The following is a 22,897-nucleotide window of genomic DNA, read 5'->3' as shown; positions in this document are numbered from 1 at the left end:
AATGTACGCAGAGCTGTTGCCTTGAGAAGCAGAGAACTTAAGAAAACGATTGCTGCTGGCAGGCTAACTAGTGGTTTTGCTAAATGTTGCAGGGCTTGACATTTCATGTAAAAAAATGGGAAGAATATAAATTGTAGGATTTCGCTGTTGCTCATGAATAATCCCATTGATGTTCCACTGAATAGTCAAAGAATGAGAGCTAGCAAATTCAGATTACTGCGTATTTATATTTTTAATTCATTCCTCCATTATTCTGATAAGAAAAAACAGAACACAGTTTCTTTGAAACTAAGAAAGAATGCAGAATTGGTTTTCACTTAATTGGCTCCTTTGAAACAAGCCTCTTTGAGAAGCAGGATGTTGTTAGTCCACTGTGTAAAGACAGTGTAACAATACACCTAACACATATTCCAGAAACAGCTGTATGCGAGGGGGGTGTGTGTGTGTGTGTGTGTGTGTATTTGAGGGGTAAAAATAGCTTAATAGCTTTCAAGAAGAAATGAGAATTTACACAAACGCAGCTTTGTCAAGAAGTCTGCACTAGCACATAAAATTAGTCAGTCATAAAAAAATTAATGTCAAAATGTCCAGTGGAAATATCATCATCTCACAAAAACATAGGTTGACCTTTGTTTGAAGTCTATTTTGATAGTCAAGGTCTTCATTCGGTACTTAGAACGCTAGTAAAGAGTGAGAATAGGGTTCACTGAGCATGAAAAATACAAGATTGGGCTTAAAAATTGAAATGTAATCAGTATCATATACTGTAGTTTGCTTTCCATTTCTTAACACCCGTGTAAGTTCTAAATGCTTTCAAAAGTGTTTGTAATTGTGCTAAATATTTGTAAGACTTGTTTCCCCAATGATAGTATCATATAAATGTAGCAGAATACAAATTGTATTCAGCTTTTATTGTTTCTGTCATTGGAAAAGGTTCAAGTTTATAAGTTCAGTGAGGTGTTAGTCTTACAGTTGCTATCTATTGAAATTTTATTAAGATTCTCATCACTGCTTAAATTCAGGCTAATAGCATGGAAGAGTAGTTAAGACTCTTCAAATAGCTGTGAAATGTAAGATTTTAAGAAAGATAATGAATCACAGTGCTCAGCACCTCAGGGCAATCAGTACCTGGAGGAAAATTCTGTTTAGAAGAAAATAGGGGAGGAGAGCAACCGGTTTCATCCTGAGCATTGTTGAATTGCTCAAGTTTTTCTTTATATTTTTAAAAACAGCTACAGCATATGAAACGATACTGCAGCATTTCCCAAGCACAGTCTACCCATATGAGTCTGTCAACTTTACTTCCACACTGACTTGAGTTTTGACTCAGGAAAGCATTTGCAAACATTTGTTAGTCCGCTCCTGTTTGACATTTAAGCATATATATAAATCATTTGCTCAAGGCCTTTAATCCTCAGAGTTTGCAAAGCAGAGGGTAGTTAATGATGATGAAGATTGTATGATACAGACAACTAGACATTTCTTTAAGGATCAAGATCTTATGCAAAGCACTGTTTTCAATCCTTGCATCATCTAATTTCCATTTGCTGTTTTGGCTTAACTTCAGCAGCTACATTTTTTCCTTCTTTTTAGAATCCTGAAAGAGGGAACCAACCAAGACCACTATTTCATCAAATTGTACCTCTTATTGCTAAATGCAATAGCTTTGCTGCTGCATTTGGGTTTTCATATTAGAAAGGAAAGTCAGTAAAGAAAGAATGTATTTGTTAAGCCATTTTATGGGGAGGATCACTTAAACCATTAAATTCTGAACTTTTGTAAGTAGAGAACCATGTAGTTCTTCTCGTGTCCACCTGAAAGTGATGAAAAACATGATCAAAACAACAAATACCAGTGTGAGGGGAAAGCCTTACTAGATTGCTGGAGAATGCTTAAGTAATGAGGTAGATGTGCTCGACACCAGCAAACTAGCAACTTGCCTCGATTTCCACAACACCTACCTTCTCCTTGAGGTGTATAAAATTAATTAGGAGCTCACATGTCCAGCAATAGGACATTCCACAGCACTTGCAAATGGTAATTTAAAATACCAATTTAAAACATTACAAAGCTTCTGCAGATAGCTCTCCGGGAACAGTGACTTTCTGTGAATACTTTCTGTGAATTTATTTTGTGGATTAATAGCTAACTCTGCTCCCATCGCTTTTGTCTTATCCCAGTCTTACCCCGCTAGTATTCCGCTAAAATCCTTTATCAGATAGATCAGCTAGTCCTTGGTCCACTGCAGTTACACGTGGCAGAGCCAGGGGCAAATCTGCCTGGAAAGATTGAGAGAGCAGCTGTGAACTGGTAGGGAGCAGGTGAGCTGGTGCCAGGTGTCCTGAAAGCCACCTCAAAACTTGCACTCTGCCTAAGTCCCCTGTACTATGCACAGGGGTGGTCCTAGCAGGCAGAAACATCTCACAAACTCATGTCAAAAGACTTCTTATTCCTCTGAACTGTCCATCCCTTAACGTTATTCTGGATAATAAAGTGAAGCAAAATGCTCGGTTGAGTTTTACAAAAACACAGGTATTGTCTTGGTAAGATTTTTCCGGTAAGGCAGATGGCTCCTTGAAGTTCATATTCATAGGAATAAAAGGATATATATTTAAAAAAAAAAAAAAAGCCTAATCACAAGGTCTAGTTTGTCTGCACAGAGATAAAATCACTCAGAAAATAACCTTGACTTGGGAAGGCGTCTCAACCTGAGTTTTATTTTTTGAACCTGTTGCAGTACCATACTGCAAAGGATGAGGCAGATACCTAGTACAGTTGCATGTTCAGTGATCTGTTGGTTAATTTCCTCTTGTTGCTTAAGAAAAAGTACATCTTTTAAGTCTATGTTAATGCTCCAAGGTTTTCAAAACACTTAACAAGCCTAGCATTTGCAGGCTGGTGTTATGTTTTGCATAATATCAATAGCTTGTCTTTGTGGCCCATGGGAAAAAGAAATCCTTTTCTTCTTTGTGGTGCATTCATACAGGCCCTGTGCCCAAGGTGACTGCAAGTGGAAACACTTTGTCTTTTGAAATCTTAATTCCAGCAGGCCAGGTGTTTTGATGAAGCTTCCAGTATATATCTAGCCAAAAAGGTTTTGCAAAACCTACCCAAATTTTAATGGGTGAGTCAGTTGTATTTTTTTGTAATTTTATGGAGCCCTTGATGGAATATATTCAAACAGATGCAAGAAAATAGTGTTTGATTTCTTCAGATGGTTAAATTGTGATTTCTGTTAACACTGCTTTGGCTTGGCACTCTGTTTCCTAGTCAATTGAGGATGAATTTGGATAGAGGAGCTGGCAAGGCTATGGTATTTACATAATGAGGTTTTTTTTCTGTGAACCGTGAATGTGGATGAAAACACTCTCTAATCTTCTTAGTGATCTAAGCAAAGATTGAATGCTTTGGGTCAAGCTGGGTTTTGGATAGGCTCAGTTAGGGGAAAACAAAATTCCCAGCTCTTCACAGTTATTGCAAATACTTACAGACTGAGCTAGTTAATGTTTCAGTAGTTGGTAATATTTTTTGATATTTCACCAGTTTGCAAAGACCACATAATTAGTTTTCAGTCGTACTTTTTGAGACTTCTTAGAAACAGAACAAACAACCCTTGTATTAAGCTCTGGGCACTGTTCGCGTTCATTCCCCTTAGGATAGTTTTAAGTTGTATCATGAGGGATGAAAAGGCAAGTGTCAGAATAGGCAGCATACAGAGGCTTCCTGTCCTTGCTGAACTCTGAATGGCTGGAAAAGACTGCAGACCTGATCTTAATCCTTCTTGTACCATGACTGGTATGGCATGGTGAGGGGAGGAGGAGTTCATTAGGTGGCTGTCCTTTCATTTATCAATTATTAAAACATTCTGGCTGTGATTTTTGTGGTGTGTTACAGTAACATAGCTTTTCAAACACTACTATCATAAAATTAAAGATGTGATTTAAAATTTTTTTTTCAAGTGGATAAATATACTGAACTCTGGCTACAAGTGATATTTTGTACTTGATTTGTCTTGCCTGCTTAGAATTATAGCTTGTCAACAACATGCACTAATCAGCATACAAGTACAATATATTCCAATAAATGGAAAAAAAAAATCAGTCTGTCCTATTTGCATTTTCCTTTTTCTGCAGGCTTACCTTCCAAAAATTTATGCTAAATCACTTGACTTAATGTTACCACAAGAGTTTTTTGTATGTAATGCATCTTCACATAATATAAGATCACTGAGATTGATTTTTCAGAACATGAAAGTTAGTAGGAGCTGCTGGCCCTCTTTTAATATCTGCAATCTAACGTTTACAAACCAAATGGTTAACTTTTTATGTGGTTGCTTTTGTAACTAAGTTTAGCAGCAGGCGTTTACTTTTTTTTTTGCTTTGCTTTGCGTTCAATAATAGAATCAAGATTATATCCATCCCCTGCTTGAACTTGCCACTGCTGCATTTCATTAACTTTCTCAATATTCGATGCAAATTGTTTCTAATTAACATGCTTCTAAATAAAGAAAAAAAGCATTCTTAAAAACCTGTGTTCAATCTGTATAATAATAAAATGCTATTCTCAGCTATGAAGACTTGTACCATTTTATGACCTTTTTGAAATTGCTGCTGTTGTTATTCTTATAGTTAATTGTTATTCCTGTAAGTGGTATATTTTAGAATGAAACCCTTTTTATCTCTGCTATAATTAATAACCAGAAATAGCTTACTGAAAACATAGTAAGGCAGGTAAGGACATGATTAGTTATTAAGAGAAAGGAACACAAATTAACCATACTCAGAATTTGGTCTTTTAAATGTTCTGACTTTTTCATTAAGTCAAGGGAAATATTTAATAGCTTCTATTTTTGTGGTATGCGTTGTCACTGTAGCACACATTAGAGGTGCATCTGTTTTGGTTTTTCTCCCTTTACCTGCAAAGGAGATTATATCATTTGTTAAAAAAGGAAAAAAAAAAATAAAAGGAAAAAAGGGGGGGGGGGGGGGGAGAAAAAGAAAGGAAAAAAAAAAGGAAATAAAAAAGTGGGGTTGTTTTTTCTGTCAACTATGTCCTTGTGATTATCCAGAAAGAAATTTGAATGGTATAAGAAAATTTTGGCCATCATCGTAGAGCAGTATAAAATTTGAAAGGGAGGAATCAAGGGCAGTTTTGTAAACATATCTGCCTTGTGTTCCCTATATATAAGGAAAGTATAGAGGAAGGAAGGAAAATATACACTCATATAAACTTTCCTTAGAGATATATATATATTCCTTTTTATGACTAAAAGGAGAGAGATATATATATATATGGGTACAATAATCAGAGTAGGATATTGCAGGGATCCAAATTGGGCTTGTGAAACTTTATGAAAGAAATTGACCAAATCTGACCACTGAACTCTGTATTGTTATACTAATTGGAAGAAATAAAAGATAACAAAGGGACTATGGCCTTAGAAAGCAACTTGTTAGGGAGATTGAGCCAATCTAAATCTGACTGCAGCCAAAAGAAATTGTTCAGCCCTTCCTCCATTTCCCCACTCCGGCAGCATGTTCCCCTTGCTGCTTTTTGCCTGCGCTACTATGAGCATGTCCATGCCATGAAGAATAATTGTCTCCTGCCCCACTTCCTTCACGGTGGTAATTTTTGCCCTGGTGAGTAATCCTCTCTGATTTAGGGCATGAACCCTGGTGCCAGCATAAGGGCATCAGTGGACGTGTACATCTGGAGGCCACAGGACCACACCTTTTAGAGGCAGCATGGATTTAAATCAAATTGAAAGCAATATGAAAAAGCAGCCCAAGCTTTACATGCATTGTGCCCCTTGTAACCACAGCGTTCACTGTAATAACAGAAGAGATTTAGACAAATATGCCACTAGGCTAATTAAGGGTTCTTCTCCTAAAGAGGCTTTTGTCTCAAGCTTTAGTTCTGGAGAACTGAATATAGCCACCTACTGCCTCAGATTTTGTTTGTTCTTAGTTTTAGCTCTACAGCTATAAATACAGCTATATATACAATAAATAGCTACTATAAAACCACAGTAACAAGACAATTTTAAGGCCTTTGTTAAGATTTTGTTTTATTCTAATATATACACCAGTATGATATATGATATGCGTGCTCTAGTTTCAGCTTTGGGATTTTTTTAATTTAAAACTGTTTAGGGAGTGAATTACAGATGTTATTTTGTACTACTGTCCATTTCCAGCCAAGATTTCTGTGATGAAAACTTACAGGTGATGGATTTGACTTAGGGAAGTGTAATAAAAAGATACTACAACTATTAGCATCAGTGCTGAGCTATTCTACAATAGCAGAAACTGGATGTTGCTCATACCATTCGGGTTCTGTGAAATATAAAGGCTGGTTTCAGTGAAACTTCTCGTGTTGGAAATGGGAGCTGCATGTTTTACTCTAAAAGCCATGCTGTACTGACTTACTACTTAACAGTAGTTGTGAATGATTATTAGTGATTTGAGTAGGCTTTCCAAGTTTTGCAGGTTTTAGCATATATGAAAACATCTATCAGTGTTTCTTTACATCACCTGTGCCTGTTTCTGAAACTGTTCATTAATGTCTGAGGTGAAGCAATAAGCCTGCGGTTCCATGGCTCTTGCTGATTTTTAAAATCTTTGTACTGCTTGAAATAAATAAAATCAGAGTTTCAGCTTGACGATTACATTTTACTTTTTTCCTTCCATCCTTTCATAAATTGGTAGGGATACAGTTCTCTTCCACATTCATAGGCAGCTAAACAACACTTACTGTTAAAGCTGGTTTGAATTAAGTACATTTTCCCAAAATTTGATACTGCAAGATTGCATTTTTCCCTTCACAATTATGTTGTCTTTCTTTTTTTTTTTTGTAATGAAAAGGCAATGTCTTGGTTTTCAGAGTTTTCCAGGACATGGTCAACCAGTCCCCTTACCATCCTTGTAGAACTCTTCTCATAAAATAAATGGTAGCAGAAGGTTTAGAAAATACACCCCAATTTCTGCCTAAGCTTAAATGTCTCATGGATTTTTGTGCCCTAAATATTCTGTTGCATTCACTTTCATGTTATCTCATGCTCTGTAGCATCAATGAAAGCAACGGGGCATTATTTTAATATTGCTATTTATTTTTCTCTCTAGCTGTGTGCTGCCCACCTGCCAGCCCGATCAGAGGCTCCGAACCACTATCAAGCAGTATGTCGGGCTCTGTTTGCTGAAACAATGGAACTGTACACTTTTTTGGCCAAAATTAAAAGTGCAAAAGAGGTAAGCAGTCTGAGAAGATTTTCTGCTTTTGAGCTCATTACTGTGTGAATTAGGCTTACAAAATCACTTCTGTACCCAGCCGGTAGTGGATGACAGATGCTTGAGGAAATTATCTGTCATGTTCAGGGAGAGCAGTTTTGCAGCTGAGATTTTTTTTTTTTTTGGCCTGTAACCATTTACAGATGTCTTGTAGAAATTGTTATTAATTGCAACTAGTCTGTTTGGGAGTAAAACAGAAGTTTTTCTTTGAGGGTTATACATTGCATGCACATGTCCATTGCTGCATGCATGTATGCAATGTATTTGAGTCTAAAAACTTCTCTGGTGTTTCAGGGGTGTTCTGAAGCGTCAGAGCTTTGCCTGTTGTTCCTCAGCTACTTCTCATGCCTTGCCTTTGGCTGAAAATTATCCGAGATTCTCGTTGCTCATATTTTGTCCCCAGTCAGCAGCTTCCCTTACCTTTGATGTATGACTGGCTTGTTTGTCTGTCACATCGGCTTCACAGCAGAGCCAACGTAAAAAAAGAAAAATTTCCACCTGTGGGTTGGGATGCTTATATTCACTGCCTGCTTGGCTGTTACTGGTGACTGAAGGGCCATCCTATGAACCACTGCAATTTAATGGTCTGGCTGAAGAATAACTTTGAGGGTGGGCGGATGATTTTTAATGAAGATAGTTTCAGTGATCTGGCCTGCAAAATGGCTCCATAAACAATTGTATTAACACGGTGCTGGTGTGGGTTACATTGGAAAACTGGTGGGTGAGGGGAAGGGGAGGAAGGGAAACATGCTGCTTAAAGCTGCTTTCTTCACCAAAGCCAACTTTGGTGTTGGTAAAGAGTAACAACTCTTTAATAATTTTTCTTTTTAATAAATCCCTGAAGGATTTTCTTTTCTTTTGTAAGTCAAGATCTACAGTACCTTTGAAAAGCAGGATAAGATTTTATAGGCTGATCTAAAAATTTTGCTGCTGAAAGAGGCAGAGCTGTTCCACCCACACACACGTGCTCCCACTGTTCTCCTTCATCTGGTTCTAGGAAACAAACACAGCAAATACAAAAAAAAAAAAAAAAAAAAAGAGGAGTCATTCCTTGTCAGGTTAATGAGGTGAATCAGCTCATCAAAGGGTCAGATGAGCCTCAGAGCAGCACAAGAGAGCTTTTATCCTCATGCTGGTGGTGGAAGATGCAAACCAGTTAGAGGCATAAGGTACTGGTGCTGTCTTTTCTTCCTGGTCGAGATGCATCCCTCCAAGTGGGAGAATCCTTCAGAGATGTTCTTCTGTTGCGGGATCAAGTTTCACCTCCACTTTTCCTCCAGTCCTACTCAAATTGAAAGCAATTTTTAAACTGAAGCAGTGTCATAGAAGGATAATTTTGAGTGTCAGCATGGCTGAAGAGCCACCTGTTTTCTGAAGTGCTTGCGTTACAGTTCATCTGCATCCAATGCCCCTGATACAGAGAGCAAGCAGGATACAGTGCCTCTGTGCTAAATCTGTCTCCTGAACCTTGACATAATTAATTTCACATCTTGGCTTTTGACTGCTCCTAAGTGTTCTGACCACTGGATATATTAATTGAGGGCCCTGTGCTAGAAACACCTCAACTAACAACTATTGCAAAGTTCATGTTGAGGCTCAAAGATAAGACCCTTTGGAGTTCTTCTTTCTGCTCAGAGAGGAATTATGTTTCCAGTAGTCCTTGAACAGTTTGGCCACGGTAAGCAGTAATAATGCATCTCTGTTGTCAATGTCAAAGCAAAATATTGTGGTTTATAACCATTTAAAATTAAATCTTAACAATACTTTTTAAAAAAATTATTTAAAAAGTAGAGGGGTGTTTTGAATTTGCAAATTAGTCACCTTGTAATTGGATGTAAAAAACCAACAACATCTGATCACATCATAGAGCATACTATGAGTTAATCCCAAATGAAAGAAACCATTTGCCTCTCAAAGGCTATTAGAGATTGATTCAAAGCACATTTAGGTCAAAGGAAGTAATCCTTGTAGATGGAATTTTGGCCCTACTGAAATCAGTAAGACTTTTATTGCTGCACCTAACCAAGGCCAGAATTTTGATCTTTTGATTTTATTTTACTCTGGATCAGTCCCCCAGTAGGCATACAAGAAGTGACCAAGAAAATTATCTTACAAGCAGCTTCTGGAATCTGAATACTTTGGGTTTATGATGCACTTGATCCTTGCTTATAGCTTTTATCCAACTATAGATTTGGAATGTATTTAATTTTGAAAATAATGAGCATACAAAGAAAAAAATAGGTATGAAGAAAATATGAGGTGGAATGCTATAAATCTTGTTACACCATTTTAAAATGACCTCTATAGTTTATACTTGAGGCAAGCAGGAGTCATATGATCACACTAGGTTTGTGCCAGTAAAAGCTGGGGTATTGTTTATATGCTCTTCTCTCTTGCAAATACAGAGAAGAATCTTAATTAATGAGGAATATGGTTAAATACAATTCAAGTCAATAAATTCCTTTTTCTTTTCCTTTTGTTATTGTCGTATGAGTATTGGGTATAAAGGAGAGAAACACTTAATACTTCAGTAAGGATATTTTGTTGTCATGAATTTGTGGTGATTGCATTGGCAGATAAGTGGGGAAAAAAACCCTGAGTTATATACATCAGTTCCAATTGTAAAAAATACTATACTGTGTAATATTGTGTTTGGGACATGAAAGATGCCAGGAATTTTAAACTGTTAGTTTATTTCAAAAACTGACAGCTTTATTTGGACATCTTCCTTTAGAATCCCTCAGACCTAGACACAACTGTGGACGTGAGATCAAAATGAAATTAAAACCACTAAAAATGGGAAAAAAGCCTCCAAAATTACTTAAAATAACTTTCCTATGAATAAAAATTACTTTTAAATTCCTTGGATTCTTTCGAGGGCCACTGGATGGTATCTGGGTATCTGTTTCCCAGGTATATGAAGTTCATTGGTTTTGCTCAGTAGGCGCTTAAACAGCTAACTTCACTGTAGTGGAAGAGGGATAATTTTTATCTGCAAAAGTTCACTTCGTAAGAGTGGACCAAATCTGACCTATCTTATGCTACAGCCTGGGACAGGTTTAGAAGGGAAATAAACTGTGAAGGAGGCAGAAAAAATATTGCTTTGACGCTGTTTTCAATTTGGCACTATAAAAACTTGTCAGGATTTTGAAAGTTACAGGATTTCATGAGGGATCAGGAAGCAGGAGGGATAGGCCTATAGGGCCGTAATATGTTTCGTTACTAATATACATACTGAGTAGTCATGTGCTCTCCAGTCTATCCTGTGAACATCTCTGTCTAATAACAAATGGAGCATAGTTTCAGAAAGGGTTTTACTGCGTGCATTTGGGTGAGTGCATTAATCAGAAATGATGAAGGAATCAGTAAGCTCTTCAGGTCATCTCAATGGATGTCAAATAAAATGTTTTAGGTACTTTGTCACATACTTGATGCCATGTGGTTTTTATTTCCAGTCTGATTCCATGTGTCTGAAAGGTCAGCAGCAAAGCTGATTTGCAGACAAGGAGGTGGTACTGCCATTCTTAAAGAGAATGACACGTTTAATGTAGTGGATGCACAGGACAGGACTCAAGCCAGAGTTGAGAAAAGTGTGATACTACTTTTGCAATAGTAAAAAAATAAATAAGGTAACAGTAGTAAAAATACATATTTCTGTGGAATAGCAGCAGCAACTCCAAAGGTAGAGTTGAAATTAAGTTAACTAATCTGAGCTAACTTGGCATCTTTTTTCAAGGTGAAGTTTTTCTAGCAAGTTTACTGGGGTGTTTTTTCAGCTTGCTGGCAGCATCTGTATGCTGCTCAGGCTCTGTGAAAGGTGCTCTTGCTGCAGATCCACCCTGGGTACCATCTGCTGGTCTTTCGATGGGCCAAGACCTCCTAGCTCTGTGTCCTGCTGTTCAAGCATTTACAGCTGATGACAAAAATGGAGTACAGCTTGTTTCTCATCTTAAGCAGTGAGCTTTTAAAATTGCAATAGGAAAATTCCACAAAAAGGGGATCTCTCCCTTTTTTTTTTGATTGTGTGTGGGGAAAAATGGTCAACAAGGTAGAGGAAATGCATGCGTGTGTGGCGAGGGGAAAGATAGTTTGAATATCTGCTAAAAATGGACCTCATGTAAAAGAGAAGATTTCTATTTTTCAGGATCATCCAAAAGTCATTGAGATTACCTTTGTTGCCATATAGCCATAGACAGAACTGTAGGCGCAAATAAGCGATGTCCATGAGATAAAGCAAATGTTCCTTCTGTGGAGTATCTGAAAAGGTGTATTGGGTTTGCGTGGCAAGGTTTTGGTAGTGGGGGGGCTACAGGGGTGGCTTCTGTGAGCAGATGCTAGAAGCTTCCCCTGTGTCCGATAGAGCCAATGCCAGCCGACTTCAAGACAGACCTGCCGCTGGCCAAGGCCGAGCCCATCAGCAACGGTGGTAGCGCCTCTGGGATAACGTCTTTCTGAAAGGGGAAAAACAACTGCGCAACTGCAGCCAGAGAAGAGAGGAGTGAGAATATGTGAGAGAAACAACTCTGCAGACCCCAAGGTCAGTGAAGAAGGAGGGGCAGGAGGTGCTCCAGGCACCAGAGCAGAGATTCCCCTGCAGCCCGTGGTGAAGACCATGGTGAGGCAGGCTGTCCCCTGCAGCCCATGGAGGTCCATGGTGGAGCAGATATCCACCTGCAGCCCGTGGAGGACCCCACACAGGAGCAGTGGATGCCCGAAGGAGGCTGTGACCCTGTGGGAAGCCCACGCTGGAGCAGGCTCCTGGCAGGGTCTGTGGCCCCGTGGAGAGAGGAGCCCACGCTGGAGCAGGTTTGCTGGCAGGACTTGTGACCCTGTGGGGGACCCACGCTGGAGCAGTCTGTTCCTGAAGGACTGCACTCCGTGGAAAGGACCCATGCTGGAGCAATTTCTGAAGAACTGCAGCTTGTGGGAAAGACCCACGTTGGAAAAGTTCATGGAGGACTGTCTCCCATGGGAGGGACCTCACACTATATCAGGGAAAGAGTGTGAGCAGGAAGGAGCAGCAGAAATAATGTGTGATGAACTGACCACAACCCCCATCCCCCTGTGCCGCTGGGAGGGGAGGAGGTAGAGAAAATCGGGAGTGAAGTTGAGCCTGGGAAGAAGGGAGGGGTGGGGGGAAGGTGTTTTTAAGATTTGGTTTTATTTCTTATTATCCTACTCTGATTTTGGTTGCTCATAAATTAAACTGATTTCCCCAAGTCGAGTCTGTTTTGCCTGCGATGGTAATGGTGAGTGATCTCCCTTCCCTTATCTCAAGCCATGAACCTTTCATTGTATTTTCTCTCCCCTGTCCAGCTGAGGAAGGGGAGTGATAGAGCGGCTTTGGTGGGCACCTGGCATCCAGCCAGGGTCAACCCACCACAAAGGTTATGCGCATTGCTCAGAAATGGCATCAAGTGTGACTGAGAGAGACAGGGAGAGACTATGCAAGCATAGGAATGCAGAAATTGCTGCTCTGGATCAGACCAGGGATCCAGTTGGTCTGCTGTTCCACACAGTGAACCTGCTTTATTGAGGGGATATCTGCCCTAGTCCTCCTTCAGCTACCTGTTACTGCCCAGTCTTGCCTTCTACTGGAGTTAATGCTCCATGTGCACTTAATGGGTGAGTGAGCCAGCAATGTGTCCTTGTCGCAAAGAAGCCTTACAGTGTCCTGGGCTGCACTGGGAGAAATATTGCCAGCAGGTCGAGGGAGGTGATCCTTCCCCTCTACTTAGCGCTGGTGAGGCCACAGCTGGAGTGCTATGTCCAGTTGTGGGGTCCCCAGTACAAGACAGACATGGACATACTGGAGAAACTCCAGCGAAGGGCCACAAAGATGATGAGGGGACTGGAGCATCTCACATATGAGGAGAGACTGAGAGAGCTGGGGCTGCTCAGTCCGGAGAAGAGAAGGCTCAGGGGGATCTCATCAACATCTATAAATACCTGAAGGGAGGGTGCAAAGAGGACAGAGCCAGGCTTTTTTCAGTGGTGCCCAGTTACAGCGCCAGCGGCAATGGACACACACAGAAACACAGGAGGTTCCTTCTGAACCTCAGGAAACACTTTTTTACTGTGGGGGTGACCAAGCACTTGCACAGGTTGCCCAGGGAGGTTGTGGAGTCTCCACCCTTGGGGATATTCAGAAGCCGCCTGGATGTGGTCCTGGGCAACTGGCTCTGGGTGGCCCTGCCTGAGCAGGGGGGTTGGACCAGCTGACCTCCAGAGGTGCCTTCCAACCTCAAACCCTCTGTGGCTCTGTGAGCAGTACCAGTAAATGGTGATGCCAGCCTGTAGCACAGCTAAGCAGTTGTGAGTGGGCTGTGGGTGATAAACTCCACAACTGGCACAGCTGGTGCTAAAAGACACCGTGTGATGCTAGCCAGCATAAAATACAACAAGTGTCCAGTAGGTGATGTGTCTTAATCTGCTGCAGTAGATTTGACTCAAAAATTCTCAAAAATTTTTAGAGATTGATGTACAGCTTAAAGCATCAAGATTAATATTCCTTCCAAACTAATTAAAGCTTTGTATATTTTTATAATTGCCTACATCTTCGATTGCAGTGAAAGTTCATGTTCATCAAAAACTCATCCATAATTCTGTTATCCACAGTATGCCTTGTAATTAAGTTTTTGGTAGAATACAGATAAATCTCCCAATCTGTCATCTTCATACTGGTCTTTTAAATCATGTTGACTTTCATTTCTGTCCTTTCTGATGTAAAAACATAATTCTTTCAGTCTGCCTGGATATATTTCAATCTGATCTGTATGAAAATGTAAACATACAAATTCTAGTTAAGTACATGAGTAGCAATGAAATTCTTCCTTTCTTTTTTTTTCCTAGTTTCATGCCACGCAAAGACTCAATTGGAACACAGTTAATTAAAAAAGTCAAGTGTTACTTTCTATTTAACGTGGCTATACTGGTGTATTATTTGTACAAAATATGATAATAGAGGTAGTTAATGGGTACCTAAACAATGTTAATGGCTAACGTATTTTGGAAATACGGTCATTAGCCAAGTTACTCTTAAAAGTCTTGTGACTGTAAAAGCTGTTAAATACGCTGTTCCCTGGATTTTCACAAAGCACAGTTGGAGAAAGAAATTGATTCACAAACTTTTCTGCTCGTAACTTTACTTTTGTCTACACTTCCAGGCTTCCAGTGACTCCACTTTTGTAACTGTGTTGTCATCAGGCTTGCAGCCCCATTGTGATTTATTTGATCCCTCAATTTAGGAGCTTTAATAAGGGAAAAGGCTGCTGTTGTGGTTTTGTGTTGTGGGTTTTTTTTTCTTAAGTGATGCAGGCACTGTCACTCAGTAAATGTTACATGCACTTGGTTTGGGGGTTTTTTGCCTCTTCTTAAACAGTTATGTTGAGCAGCATGGTGACCATCACCCTTTCCAGAGCTGAGTGAAGTGCGTCGACCCATACCGCTATATACGTAGAACTTTGTCTGATACCCACTCGAGAAGTTTTCAGGGACTGAGGTAACTGATCCTATTCCCACATTTGAATTAAATGGGGTTTGGGTCTTTTCAAAGAACTAGAGTAATGCTGCTGACCAAGCCCTTGGAATTTAAATCCAAGTTGGATAGCTGAATATATAAAAGCAGTTTTCCCCCTGTGTGCAGGTTATATATTTTTAAACTGAGCCTAGAGGTGCAACAATATTCTGTTAGTTTTGCAGATAGCAGTGTAAGAATTACTTGCATCGGTGAACAAATGATTCCTGATTAAGAATATAAACTGGGAACTGCAGTAGACTTGTGTTCTGCAACTCATGAAAGACAAAGTCCAGATCTGGATTCCCAAGAATACTGTCTTCATTAAAACATTGCGTTTTAGAGAGCATTTTGTGGAAGTGAGTCTTTGACGCTGTGCTGACAAGTGTCTTATATAAACTCCCATCTGTCACCAAGCACAGGAGAGCGTGTCTCAAATGTGGGACACTCAGCAGCAACAAATCCACTGCCTGCTTTTAATAGTGCAGCAAGACATTTGAAGAGATTTGGTATTTTTATTACTAGCTTTTGTCACAAAATGCAGTTTTTTTAAAAAATGGCCAAATGCTGTAATGGTTTAAAAAAAGCCAAAGCTGTTGAAACACTTGCTTCCTACACATCCAGCCCTTATTTCCTGAACGAATGCCCAGGCTGTAATAGGTGAATCAAGTCTGTGGTATGGATCTGAGGTTCTGAGATCATTTAGAAAAACCCTTTTAAGATGTTTTTGCTTTCTGAAATGGTAACCCATTTAGGCCACGTATTTATTATACTGTAATAGCTTTTCTTAAGCCGTTGTCCCAAGGGTAAGTACAAGTGGCTACAGCAGCTGAGGCTACTCGCAGGTTTTGTAGCTTAATCACAGTTAAGTTCTGACAAACAGTCTATTGTATTTTAAATGTGTTGGTTTCCATAATTTGCGATTGAAACAGATGCTGAAATCCACTGATGCTGGCTGGGGATGCTGGAGGGAAGTGATAGTATCTCATTTAGTCTAGAAGTTTAAACATAATAATTTGTCACAGTGAATTTGTTCCTTCCTAAGCAGCACCTGACAGATGCAGAAGAGTTAAAGAAACCTTCCTAAGCACTGGCTGCAAGGATAGAGCGCTGCTGTTTCTTTTTCTCCCCAATCCTCCAAAGCTTTCTAGCTTCTGTAATGATGGAAATTCCTTTCCTTTCTACTGTTCTCCACTGATTGCATGGTGAGCTGCGTTTAGGGGTCTGAGTCAGGTACCAGGGAGGGGAACAAACTATCCCCATGAAGTGGGTGTCCATGCCGGTATGAGGGCAGCAGCCGCAGCACTCAGCACTAGGATGGGGAGTAACAGGAGCCCGGCTTTGGCAGTAGCCTGTGCTTGTATCAGCTCATTTGTATCATAAAACTGCACTTTGAGAGACTTATCTCTTGGCTGGCAGGTTTTGCTCTTGCAGCTCTCCAGAGCGTGGTAGCTAGCATCACTTACACCTGTGCTCCCCCTCTAGCTATGTTCCAGAGAAACTAATTAGGTGGTGTTCAGGTTGGGGTTTTTTTCCCCCTTCTTATTTTCTGCTGTTAAGAAAAACAGATTGTAATCTTTTTAGCTTCATGGAATATTTATGTCAGTCAAAGGCATCAGCCTTTGGGCATAAACCAAGCCAGTAAACTGTATGGTAGGGAACATGGTTGCTGAGGTGGGTAATTGCTGCAAATCTTGTTGAACAGTCAAAGTAAAGGTTAAGCAGCTGGAACATGTTAATTTTTAAAAAATTAATGTGTACTTTCCAGTGTGGAAAGAGGCGCACACCTGACAGCTGTGAGCTCATTTACTGAAGTTAGCTTTTTGATTACAAAAAGTAAAAGGAAAAAGTATCAGAGTGATTTTATATTTTGCAGTTTATCAATAAATGATAACTTTCAGTTTGCAAAGAAAGCAAGTAATTTACAGTTCGCAGATACTGTATTTTAAATGCTTACTGCAACTGTATGATACAGGAAAGAAGAAACCTTGGACGGCAAAATACACGCAAGCAAGGGCTTTATGTTACTCGTTCTTTCCATTTTTCTTTTTTTTCCCTTGGAAAAGGGTGATTGCCTGTAAGTGTCGGACTGACTGCTGATCGCAGCGACAAGACCAACACAAGTTTCCATAAAGATGTTCTTTCCCAACTGGGTGTTGGTGATACTGCAAGTCAAGCCAAAACATTCCCACATTGTCCCATGATCTATTTGCTGCTGTCGTGTAGGTGATTTATGGTTTTTTTAGAGTCTTCCTGTAAATTATGTATTTTATTTTTATAGGGCAATGGTAGTATTTCTTCTTTGATGTGAAAGTAAGTGTGTTACTTAAATAAGACAATAAATAACCCATCTGCTCTCTTTCCAAAACCTCTGTGGTGGCTGATTCACATGTGCTATCTCTGTAACCATGTTTGTTAGATATTTGTGCTCTGCTAAGTGTGCAAGTTAAGAACTCTTCGAGTGCTTCCATTTCTTCCACTGAAATTTTGGCAGTTTTGGAACTACTTCCAGGAAAAACGTTTTTTACAAAATAGGTTTATTTTTAAGTTTTCTGGGAAGCTGAAAAGCTAAATTGAGACTGATTGTTCAGTACCATTTAAGGAAGAGTTTGAGTGCTTAAAAGTGAGACAAAGATTTTTGATAAATAAATAAATCTGTCAGACCTCTGACCTGGTGGTTTAGTGTCATAAAATAAACAAGTAGTTAGCAGAGGATTTAACTATCCATTTTGACAACATTAGTGAGTACTTAGAGAACAGATCAAATTAAACATTGTTAAAGATTTCCTGGAAAACTCTGTAAAAGTGAAATGGAGTATTGAGAATTTGTTTGTACTGCTGATTCCAGAACATTTCAATACAGAAGTAAACAAAAAAAAATACCATATTGAATATGCAGTTGTTTATGTGTATAAGATAATTTTTGTAATGCCACAGCCTTTTAAATCTTTCGCTTACATTTGCCTGTGTGCAAGCGTGCCTATACTTTGGTCTGCTATAACTTTTAATCATTTTTCATGTTCTTGTTAGTATGAAAGCCTTTTTTTGCCCCTTTGCAGACAATCTTTTCTATGTTTGCATGATCTGATCTTGTTCATAAATAGCAGTTTTTACCTTTGAAAGATCTGTTTCTCTTAAATGATTTTATTACTCAGATTTCAGAATCTATAACCATGTTATACAGACTACTTAATTTCAATATATATGCAAGTCTGCCACTATTCAGTTTAAAGGATTTCTCATAGTTTATTTCTCCATGCAACTATAACTTTCTGCGAATTTCTCCTTCTACAAAAATGATCTGTCTTGAATTTGACAAATAACAGTAATTTTGGTATGAATGGGATCCTTACTGAGTCGGTAATGTTTTTTGTGTTGTAGATCAACAGACCTGCTAGGTGGTTGATATTTTTTCTGTGCATAGCCCAATTTTAGGAATATTAAAATTTCTATGTATAGTTTTTCCTCTGGCATGCTATTATCTGATGTACTTTCATACTCAAAACTTAAGGGTTTTTTTCCAGCATTTAAGGTCCATTTTTCAATTAAAAGAAATATATTCAAATAGTACTTCAAGTTACTTTTACACTATTACTATCCAAGTTGTAAAACATTCAGTAGAATACCCAAACAACGTAATTGAACAGATGTAAAAAATTAAGTTTCAGTTTTACTTGAGAGTGATGTCACCATTTATTTATTGACTCATTTTCTTTTCGTTGGCAGAATCTGAAGAAGATTCAAGAAATGGACAAAGAGGCAAGTGATGAATCGAGCACAGATCTTGATGACTTAAAAAATGCTGACTGGGTAAGACAACAATTTAATAGTGATTCAGCATCATTACTAGTAGTTTATATTTCTTTATAATGCTTAGCTAAAGTTGTTTGGTTTATGTTAAAATCAGTGTCAGGTTTTTTTAACATATGAATTAATAGTAACTCATGACAGGTTAGAACCAAATGGAGTCTCAACCTTCCTTCACAGACAGGTGAAACAATCCAAGTATCCAAGCGTTACATTTTTTTCTTTAGACTGCTTTCATGGAGAAGCTTTTGCAATTTAATAAGACTGGACGTTTAGACAGGTATCATGCTGACTGCCCTTCAGAGGGGCGAACAGGCAGTAGGCAGAGCCACCAGCTGAGTTTCTCCAATGGTGAAAGAAAAATGTTACAGAGACAATCTTAACAGAAAGTAGCTTGTTTTATTTTCTAATTACAATTCTTGCCAGTTCATAGAGGAATATTACGAGGTTCTTAGAAGTACTTGATTTCAATCTCTCAATCTTCTATCCACCACCTGTTCTTCCTCTTCTCCAGCCATTCTCGCTGCCCAAAAAATGAGAGGGAGGTGTTAGTGTGTGGTCCTCTTACAGGCAGAGCAAAAGGAAGTTGAGTACTGAGAGGACATTGCTAGACCTTAGAATTTCTATTTGAAGAACAACTGCTAGGAAATTTTGCAAAACAGTTCTGGGCCTAAGGAAAACAAAGTTTCGGAATCAATCACTGTTTTAATTCACATAGTATTAGCTATAAGTCTAGAAACTTTTCTGATGTGCTTGCAGTATACTTGAAATGGAAATATAGATGTATGGTATGAGAATTTCAAATCCTTTTTCTGTATAGTCTTAGAGATGAACATCACTTGAGGTGACACTCTGCAGTCCTGCTGAGCTGCAACAAAGTTTTGTTACATTCATGAGGGTTAAAAATAGGCTTATATAAAACAACCACAGATAAAATGGGTTTTGATTGATGTGTTAAAAATAAAATAGTACAGCTGTATGTATTTGGTGGTGTCCTGAAAGGGGAGTGAACAACTTCGGTTTAATCTGAGGTGGTATTCAAGGGTAAGGTATCAAATAAAATTTATCTCTTTTTTCTCTTCAGGCTCGTTTTTGGGTACAAGTGATGCGAGATTTACGGAATGGTGTTAAACTCAAGAAAGTTCAAGAGCGTCAGTACAACCCGCTCCCAATAGAATATCAGCTCACACCCTATGAAATGCTGATGGATGATATTAGATCCAAACGCTATACCTTAAGGAAGGTCATGGTAAGTCAAGAGAGTCACTAGAGTTTGTCAAATCTGAAATGTTCTTTTTCTTTTTCATCTTATTCTCTTTTTTTCTGAGAACCTTGAAATTATGATTTCGTGTAGACAGTAATGTTCATGGGTTTTATATGGCATCTTAAATTTACATAATACATTGAGGGGAAAAACATGAAACCAACAAATGTTGTGTATTTTGTTTTCCATATGGCAGGCACTTAAAATTCTGAAAGACATGCCTACATATCATATGCTTGAATAAATGATTTGTGTTGGTTTTATGATAACCTCAAGAGTCATATCAAAAGTCCTGTCACGCTTTCCACTGAGAGATTGTTTTAGGCTTTTCTTATTGGGGAGAACATTTATCTTGAGTTACAACATAATTTTTGGAATTCCAGAACGTAAAGTGCTACCATATTGTTACATGAGTGATACTGCGACGGGAAAGGAAAACCTTCAGTGGTTGAAAACTTGTATTACCTATTACCTATATTACAGTGTTTGAAAACTTTTGTTACCATGATCTGTTATGAATTTTCAAGGAATACTCTATGTAAAAAAATTTGAATCTTCAATCTGTAGAAGTTGAGCTTAAGTATTTTCAGCACATCCTATTGCTGCTTACAAGTCAAGACAATATGCCAAAGCAATCTGGAGTGTTGATGGGTCTCCTCCTCCTACATACTCATAAAGGTGCACGTAAGATTGACTTGAGGCACTCTTTTTATCAGAACTCATTTGATATTTACTGATGTCTCCCAGTTCTTTCTTTCTTTCTTTTTGGTTTATATTGTGTTCAACATTAAGTTCTTCCTGATAAGCTAGCAACTGATCTAAAGGGCTTCTTATCCCTAGTAGGACATTTTAAACCTCTTTGTCAGAGGCAGGTATTTGGTCAATGTCAATATTTATACCTTGCACTTACTTATCTTTGCCTGTTATTAGTTATAGTGGAAACATTGTCTTAGAATATTCAGTTTTCAAATGTATTTGCTTTCCTGACAAAACCTCATGCAACCTTTGTTAGTAAGAAAGATGTATATTCCACCAGAAAAATTCAGAGATGGGGGTAGGGGGGGAGACGAGAGAGACAGAAAGCGTGTAGTTTGTTTTATCAGGTGGGGGGGAGACGAGAGAGACAGAAAGCGTGTATCAGAGATCATTAGAAAAAAGAATAAAGGAGGAAAAAATTGGAACAACTACATGGGGAGCAAATAAATGAGTTCTGTTATAAATATAAATGCCTTTTATGTATGCACTGAAAGGACTTTCCTAATCAAGATCTGGATTTAGACTACCAGATTGTATTTATTTTCTGCAGCAGATGTCGCTTAAATGTTAAATCAATAGGGTAAAATACATACCCAGGTAATGATGTTATCTGTCTTTCCACTAATAATGCAGAGAACTGTGCTAAGTGTTCATACTACCCACTGCAAAAGAGGAACAGTCCCCTCAGGACCTTGATTACTGTATGCAATCAGGATAGTAGTTTTGTTTGAATAGGAACCCCTGGGTCATCTAATTTTGCTTTTGTCAGACTAGCCTTTAATTCATCTTCTGCTGTGCAAGCTCCTGCCTCTTCAGAAGAGATTTTCTTCATTATATGGTAGGTCTTGGAAGCACAGCTGCTCCTCTGCTCATCCAGACTCTCGCTGTATACAAAATCCCTGTAAGCATCTATTTTTGTCCTGCTATCTTGTCTACTAGGTAGATTGTCCAAAGTGACCTCTGGACGTAACTGTGAATTTGGATTACAATCAGCTGCAGGTACAGTACCTATAGTGCTGTCTGTGATGCAATTGCTGGCTTAGTCTGACAACTGCTAATGACATTGTGTTAGAAAAATAGCCTGTTTCTTATTAGAAACCTTAAATTCAGTAACTTGGATTCTGCTGCAGTGTCTGCTTGAAGAATGCAAAGCATGCACAATAATGAGAGTGCAGCTTGACATGAAATGTGTGGAGCCTGAAGGATTCACATAGAATTACAAGTTTAGTTAGATTGCATAAATACAGCATCTTTTATCTGACCATCATGGGTCAAAGCTAATTATATGTATTCCCATCAGAGAAGACTGTCGTGGTTCTTGACAAGAGGAGAAAAGGACAAGAATCCTAAATCTGAATTTTAAGGCAGCTTCGGAAAGATTGATTGTTTCTTTCTATCAGTTAAAATGGATGTTTGGCAAAATTTTTATTAAAAGCAATTTTTGCTTTAAATTCATAGGTAGTATTTTTAGACTTGGTAGCTTGTGAAAATGCATATGCTACTAATGATAACAAGAGGTTAAGTAAATTTTTTAAGTAAATGAGATGCAACATGAAGTCTTTACTGTTCTTTTTATTAATATAATGTTGTGTTTAAAAGAGTAGCTTGATCTGTCCCTGACTGCTCAGTACTCTGAGTAGAAATTAGGAAAGGAACAGATGTTCCTATTAGGTGCATTACTTAGGAACTATTCTGGTGTTTCAGACTGTCAAAAGTGTTGAGTTAACAGATGCCAATAACTGGACCTGTCTGTTCGCACACATCTTCTGTCAAAGTGCAAATATTCAAAACATTTTCAAGATGTAAAATGTCAAATTCTGGGCTCTTTGTAAATAACTGGTTTCATTAGTTTCAGTGACGTTGGCATTTCTATTTTGGTACATATGAAAATAATTTCAAATTTGTCATCTCTCTATCCCGATGCAAGAGTCCTTTTTTCTGTGGTGCTTGTGGGAACAAGATAACTTTCATTCTGGCATTTTATAATCTTTAAATGTCTACCTGGGGAGATGTAACAGCATTTTTCTCCTGTGGAGCACTCACTCCCAAAAAGTTTAAAATTGTGAACATTGGTAGAGTCCACACTTGGAAACAGGGAAATTTAAGAACTAAATTACTCTTACAGGCTTAATTTTTCTTTCTTATGCATACGTGTTGAGCTACAGCTTTTAATTTCACATTGATTCACAAGTAGCTCTCTTTACTGCCCACCTCCCCCCCTCCAAGACGTGCACCATTCACTTTATTTCTTGAGCAGTGCTTATTGGT

General features: G+C 38.6%; 1 protein-coding gene across 2 annotated transcripts in view; it reads left to right on the top strand.

The window, feature by feature from the left end:
• SPIRE1 (spire type actin nucleation factor 1) overlaps positions 1–22,897 on the top strand; it is a 72,146-nt gene that overhangs the window by 16,693 nt on the left and 32,556 nt on the right. For both annotated transcript variants that reach the window (XM_059815899.1, XM_059815898.1), the window contains exons 2-4: positions 7,122–7,247; positions 18,529–18,612; positions 19,694–19,858. In XM_059815899.1, coding sequence (XP_059671882.1) covers positions 7,122–7,247; positions 18,529–18,612; positions 19,694–19,858 — 375 coding nt within the window. The remainder of the gene's footprint in view (positions 1–7,121; positions 7,248–18,528; positions 18,613–19,693; positions 19,859–22,897) is intronic.

Source organism: Gavia stellata, chromosome 3 (genome assembly GCF_030936135.1).
Source record: "Gavia stellata isolate bGavSte3 chromosome 3, bGavSte3.hap2, whole genome shotgun sequence".
In the NCBI taxonomy this organism is placed as follows: Eukaryota; Metazoa; Chordata; class Aves; order Gaviiformes; family Gaviidae; genus Gavia; species Gavia stellata.
This window is presented reverse-complemented; position numbering and strand designations above follow the sequence as displayed.